The 5,685-nt window shown below is 44.5% G+C and overlaps 1 protein-coding gene across 1 annotated transcript in view; it reads right to left on the bottom strand.

The window, feature by feature from the left end:
* Positions 1 to 121, bottom strand: part of GPNMB (glycoprotein (transmembrane) nmb) — a 16,303-nt gene extending 16,182 nt beyond the window's left edge. Inside the window, exon 1 of the mRNA XM_010085704.1 lies at positions 52 to 121. Coding sequence (XP_010084006.1) covers positions 52 to 121 — 70 coding nt within the window. The remainder of the gene's footprint in view (positions 1 to 51) is intronic.
* Between the last annotated feature and the right edge of the window lie 5,564 nt (positions 122 to 5,685).

Genomic DNA, 5,685 nt, shown 5'->3' with positions numbered 1-5,685 from the left:
TGTCAAACCTGCAGAGGCAGGGAGACGGGGTGGGGTGAAGGAGGCACTCACGTGTAGCAGCAGCACACAGCACCGCTTTGGCCAGGAGCAGGAATCCAAGGTGGCAGTGAATGCCGCTCATGGTGCCGGAAACCTTGCGTCGAGCTCAGCGCGCGCAGAGGAGCAGAGAGTGCCCGGTGCCTGCACACGGTAACTCCTCCGGTCCCCACTGAGAAGTGAGAATGAAGTTTCTCTGCTGCTCTGCTCTCCGATTAAATGAAGGGCCCCAGGACTCATCATGTGATGGAATTAAGCAGAGATGCATGATTTTGTCTTCAGCTTCTTTCAGCTCATGTGCTTATGACTCACTCCCTTGCTTTCAGCATTCCCTGGGATTTCTGGGAGACCTGTTTAGAGCCACACCATTCACCTCGCAGGCATTTTTATACTAGTTTTGCACTATGATCAATTTTTGTACTTAATTTGTTTTTAAATTAGGAACACCTATTTCCAGAAATCCAAATTAACTCTTGCCCCAGCCTGATCTGCAAGTGTTACTGCAACAGCTCGCTGCATTTGATGGACCCATCACTACTTAAACCATCGGTCTCTCCCCACATGCTGGGCAACAGCTGTAAACTAAATGGCAACTGGCCAATTCTAACACATCCCTGGACTTGGCTCCTGATCAGAGCTTATTGTTAAGGAAAACATTAAACATTTAGTGGGCACATGCATGCACCATCTGACCATGACTGCTGCGAGACAACATGCCCACAGTTAGAGGTGCAATCACAGACCACATGTAGTGATGGCCAGTCAATATCTAGCTCACAAGTTGCCATGACCTACACACAGACATGTACTTCGTTGTATAAACTTCATGGTGTGTAAAGGAAGAGTAGACTTTGATGCCCAGCCTAATAATGAAGTATAACCGACGGTTCAGGAGGGGTAGGGTAATACAGGCAGATTGGCAAGCACTGCACTTAGTGGTTCAAATTCAGGTTTAACATGCTTCACCAGCCCTTCTTCTGCAGGCAGTGGAGCAACTGAATTTCCTTGCAGCCCTGGCATCCTCGTGAAGTGTCTTGCTTTTGTGTGCAGCAAAGAATGAGCTTTGGTGAGACGACATGGTGTGGAAGCAAGGACAGTCCTCAAGACAGGAGTTCAGTAGTGGTTTCAGTGATCCCAAAGTATAGCACTGGCAAGTGAGACACTGGCTAGCCAGAAACCAGCAAGTTGGGCAACACTAAACCATTTTTATTTTGGGCAGGGCAGGTGGGAGTCTGTAAGTCCGAGGCACTGTCAACAGCATGAAGAGATTGCCCAATGAAAGGAGATTTTACAACTGTGACTACTTTTTTTTTTTTAATTTGCTCTTAGTTTCTTCTATTTTTCTAGCATTTTCTATGAGCTCTAAGTTGTTGTCACTAGCTGGAGCACCATAGCCAGCATTTCCCTCAGCAACACATGTTCCGATGTCCAGTCCTGTGCATCTTGCATATGTAGACTCCATGTTTCAGCACCCTCCTGGCTGGAGCCAGACCTCCCTCCCGTTGCCAGCCAAGGAAAAGGGTGAAGGCAATAGCCTTAGGGATACCAGGCTTGTCTAAACTAAGCCCTCATTATCTGGCAGAAAGGAGAGGGAGCATAAATCCAAGTCAAAGCTGTGACTGACTATGCAAAAAAATCATATGACTACAGCGTCCTCATGTGATTGTTGCTTTTTTGTTGTTATTAAATCAACTACATTCCCAGATGAAATGTCAGGTTTCAAAGCCATTCACAATTATTTTTTAAACCATGTGGGACATTAATTTAATTGCATTCCTTTGTTTCCAGGTTGTTGATCCTAGAAGTGAAAAGTGACCTTCAAACACTGTGTTTTAGCACTGGGGTCCTGATCCAAAGTCTACTGGGGAGAAAGGAGGTTTGAACACTCGTTCCCAACAGGGTTTTGAGAACCTCCAGAGGAAAACTGCTGACAACAAATGCCTGGTAATTAAAAACAAAAATTTATCAGCCTAAAAACAATAAAGTTGGTTGGGACAGAGTTTTTTGCCATGTTATTTGATACATGAAAAAGTTACATAAATACTGAGTGACATTCTCAATAAGGGCCAGCTGGTGGAAATTATTAAACACATTGTAAATAGATTTCAGGGGCACTGAGGATCAGGCCTGCGGTTAGAGGGATCCAAACCCACCAGGGCTGGGGTAATGACCAAAAGGTGGCCGTACTGTGACGCTCCTGTCCTTCATATTCTCCCTCCTCAGCTCTTGGACCTTAAACTACACATTCCTGGAGGGCTGACACAGAAAATCTTTGGATCAGCTTGTGCTGTGGCTGCAGCCAACAGCATTAGCAAGAAGAGGAGAGGAGAAAGCCATGTAAGAAAGGAAGAAAGAGCTAGGGGGAACAGAGTTGTGAAGGGAGTGATGAGAAAATAAGAAAAAAAAAAGCCAAGGAAAAGAATAAGAAGTGAAGACTGAAGGGACCATCTGAAAACTAAGCTGACTTCTCCCGGTGTCCCAGCTGTAGCTGACCATGTCTGAAAATGAATCCATCTGAAACACTGAAGAGTGGCTTGAAACTGGTTGATCAGCACCAGATCTTAAATTAACTTCATAGATTTTACATTATTATTCTTGGTATCTGAGAAACAGCTTTGCAGTTAAAACAACTGAACTCAATTTTGCAGCTGTAAAAGAGAAAAGATTTAAAATATATCCTAAATATTCTCCTAGCAAAGAAACACACGTTCAGAGAGATTTAGGGCTTAATCTGGCAAAGAAGTGGGTGGGTAGGAAGTGCTCGGTACATCACAGCTCTAGCACCTCAGTTATTCAAACTCGTTGAGGAGATGATACACATCTCTGCCACCTGAAGGCCTGTCAGACAGGGTGTGAGCACATCATGTGTGCCTGCATGTCTAGACTGTGACAGAGCTGGCACGCTCGCACCGCTATCACATTGCCATCGCCGCAACACAAGTACACGAATTGTTAATCACTGCTCACAAGAACTTAAAAAAAAAAAAAAGGAAAAAGGGATTTGAAGCATGAACTTGACTTGTGGCCAAGCCAACAAAAGTAATGAAATGATCTTGTTTTGGCAACCAGGTACTTTCAGGTAAATGCTGTCTGCTGTTACCAGTGGTCTCCCAAGGGAATTTTGCTTAAGGCTGGACAAATTCCCTTTCTTCCCTTTTTAGGATGAAATAATCTGTGTCTCGCTTCACACGGGGCAGTGGCTGTCAGCTGATTGAACCAAACATGTAAACACAGCTAGGTTAGCCGTCTGCAATCTTTCTTGTTGTATGGGGTGGAAAAAAGTTCTACAAAAGCTCCTGGTCAGCTTATGGCACCATCCAGCTCAAGTTATCACTGAAAAAAGGACTACCCCTTGCAATTGGACAAATGGGCTTTTAGTAATTCCAGCATCTTAATTTTTTGCTTTTGTGATAGCTGAAGCTCCGCATTTTACCATTTTTTATGGGAAAGTGTTTCCATGCAGTCATACTTTTATCCAAATTCCTGTGTTGAAGCTGATGTTTTACAAACTTGGCATTTGACCACAGTATATAATTCTGGAGATTTTTTTTGTGATAAAAGTAATTTTTGGCCTGATTTCCTCTAAAGGGAAGGCTCGAATGAGCATGCCAGCTCTCCACCTTTTTAGACGTGTCTCTCTGTTGGTCGCTCCCAACAAACGCTAAACTGACTGCTCAGTCCTAGCCACGTCTGTGACAGAGTGCTCCGAAATGCCTCATGAAGCAGCTTGTAGGGAAGGTAGACAAACCCAAGAAATAATCTGCAGCGCTTTGACATCAGCAAATCCTCACGAGAGCTCAGCCTTGATATCTAGACCTGCAGAGCACCCTGGTCCTCTCATCCCCCAGGGGTGGACTTGGCCTCCTGTCCCTGCGCGTTCTCACTAATTCACGCAGATGACCAGCAGCTGAAGACAAAGCCTGATAACAGATACCGACCCTCCAGACTGCACCAGGCATCTTTTTTTAAAGGTGTGTAAACAAAGCAAGTTTATTCAATGTCTCTAGGCAGGTTTGGGTTTTTTTGTTTTCATTATGGTGTCAGTGCAAGGAGGAGGCGTAGCTATCCTGGGAGTCCCAGTGCCCTTCTGCTGCAGCCCATGGTCTTCTAAAGGCCTCTGTAAGCTTCTGGCTCGCTCTGTGTGTGCCTCAGCTGACCCACTTTCAGTTTTAAAGCTGCCGCAGTTCATTTACAGTCTGGACATTGGTTTTACTGTACTGCTTTTCTCATGCAGATTTAATGAATGGTTACTTACGTGGTTTATATTCACAATGATTCATCAAGGCACAGTCTTCTTCCAATCAGGAGAGCAGATAATTGCAGTGAAAGTGCATGATTATGACTGTGTGAGACCAGTATTTTACACCATATTATAATGAAATCAATTCAGGCCTCCCTGCTGCTCAGAGAGGTTCTAAAAGATAGATTTTGTATCATTATGCTCAAGAGAGAGCAACCAAATCATTGCTGAAAAGTTCTGTTTTCTCTAAAGACATTCACTGACATTCTGCTTTCGAAAAAGAGAACAATTTCTTCCAGAACAATCAAACCAGCAAAACCCAACCAAAAAGGTGATGTATTAAAGAGAATATACTATTAACAGGAACATCTGCTGTGTAGTCATTTTGGTGGGAGGGCACCAAAGGAGAAGTAGTCTCACAGCCCAAGTCTGCTCCTTTAAAGTTTTTCTAAGAAACAGTATAAACTGAAGGTACTCAGTTGTACCTTATTTCCTGTATATGCTATATTTTACTTATTATGGACTGGGGATAAGGGTTCAGCACAGAAGCTCGGTTGGTTTATGGTCTGGTGAAATTGCCTTGACTGCTCAAGGGATAACCTCAGCACTTCCCTGAAATAGGAGTCACAATAAATGAAAATGCCAGCAGCTGAACTTTAGCATAACATAATCTTTAATGTGTTAACAGCAAGAATATGGGCAAAATCCTGCATTTTTTGGACTGTATTCCCATTGACTCATGGCATTAATTCAGACACTAAACTCTTCCTTAGAGGCTAGACCCAGCAGTGAGTTTACCGGCAATGGAGAGGGGAGAAAGAAGATTAATATATTATATAGCAACAAGCTTTATAACCAGAAGTCTGGTTTAGATAGTAATATTTATGGCATGAAAGGAAGGCAAGCTCTGAGCAAGCTGAGCTGTTGTGCTTCTAGTGATGTGTCGCTGTCACCCTCGGACTTAAATCCAGCTGTTTCCTCCTTCTGTGACTGACATTATTGAGCAGAACTGATTTGGGGACCTGGAAGGAAATAGAAGGAAAAAGGTCATATGGGTTTTGGTTTGGGTTTTTCCAAGTTTACCTGCTGCCACTTGTACAGAGTGGTCACGGCTTGCTGAGCACAGGAGGAGCAGTCTGGCTGCGCTGGAACTTGTCCGTTCCCATGTGCACGCGTGTATCACCACATCGACTTGTCTTCAGCTGCTGGGGAGCAGCGGGTGGCAGGATCTGTCCCTGATGTTGCAATACGGCGCTGGCAGGGAGGGAAGGAGGTCCAGGCTGGTAATGCAGCTGTGCAGCCCCCAGATCAGCACAGGTTACTGCCCTGGCCCTCTGACGCATGGTTGGAGGGGCTCCTGCTTGCACAAAGTTTAACGGGAACTGCTATTTTTCTGTCACTGGGAGAAA

The sequence above is a fragment of the Pterocles gutturalis genome, unplaced genomic scaffold (genome assembly GCF_000699245.1).
Source record: "Pterocles gutturalis isolate BGI_N339 unplaced genomic scaffold, ASM69924v1 scaffold20175, whole genome shotgun sequence".
Classification (NCBI taxonomy): Eukaryota; Metazoa; Chordata; class Aves; order Pterocliformes; family Pteroclidae; genus Pterocles; species Pterocles gutturalis.
The sequence above is the reverse complement of the archived record's forward strand: the minus strand, read 5'-3'. Positions and strand labels throughout refer to the sequence as shown.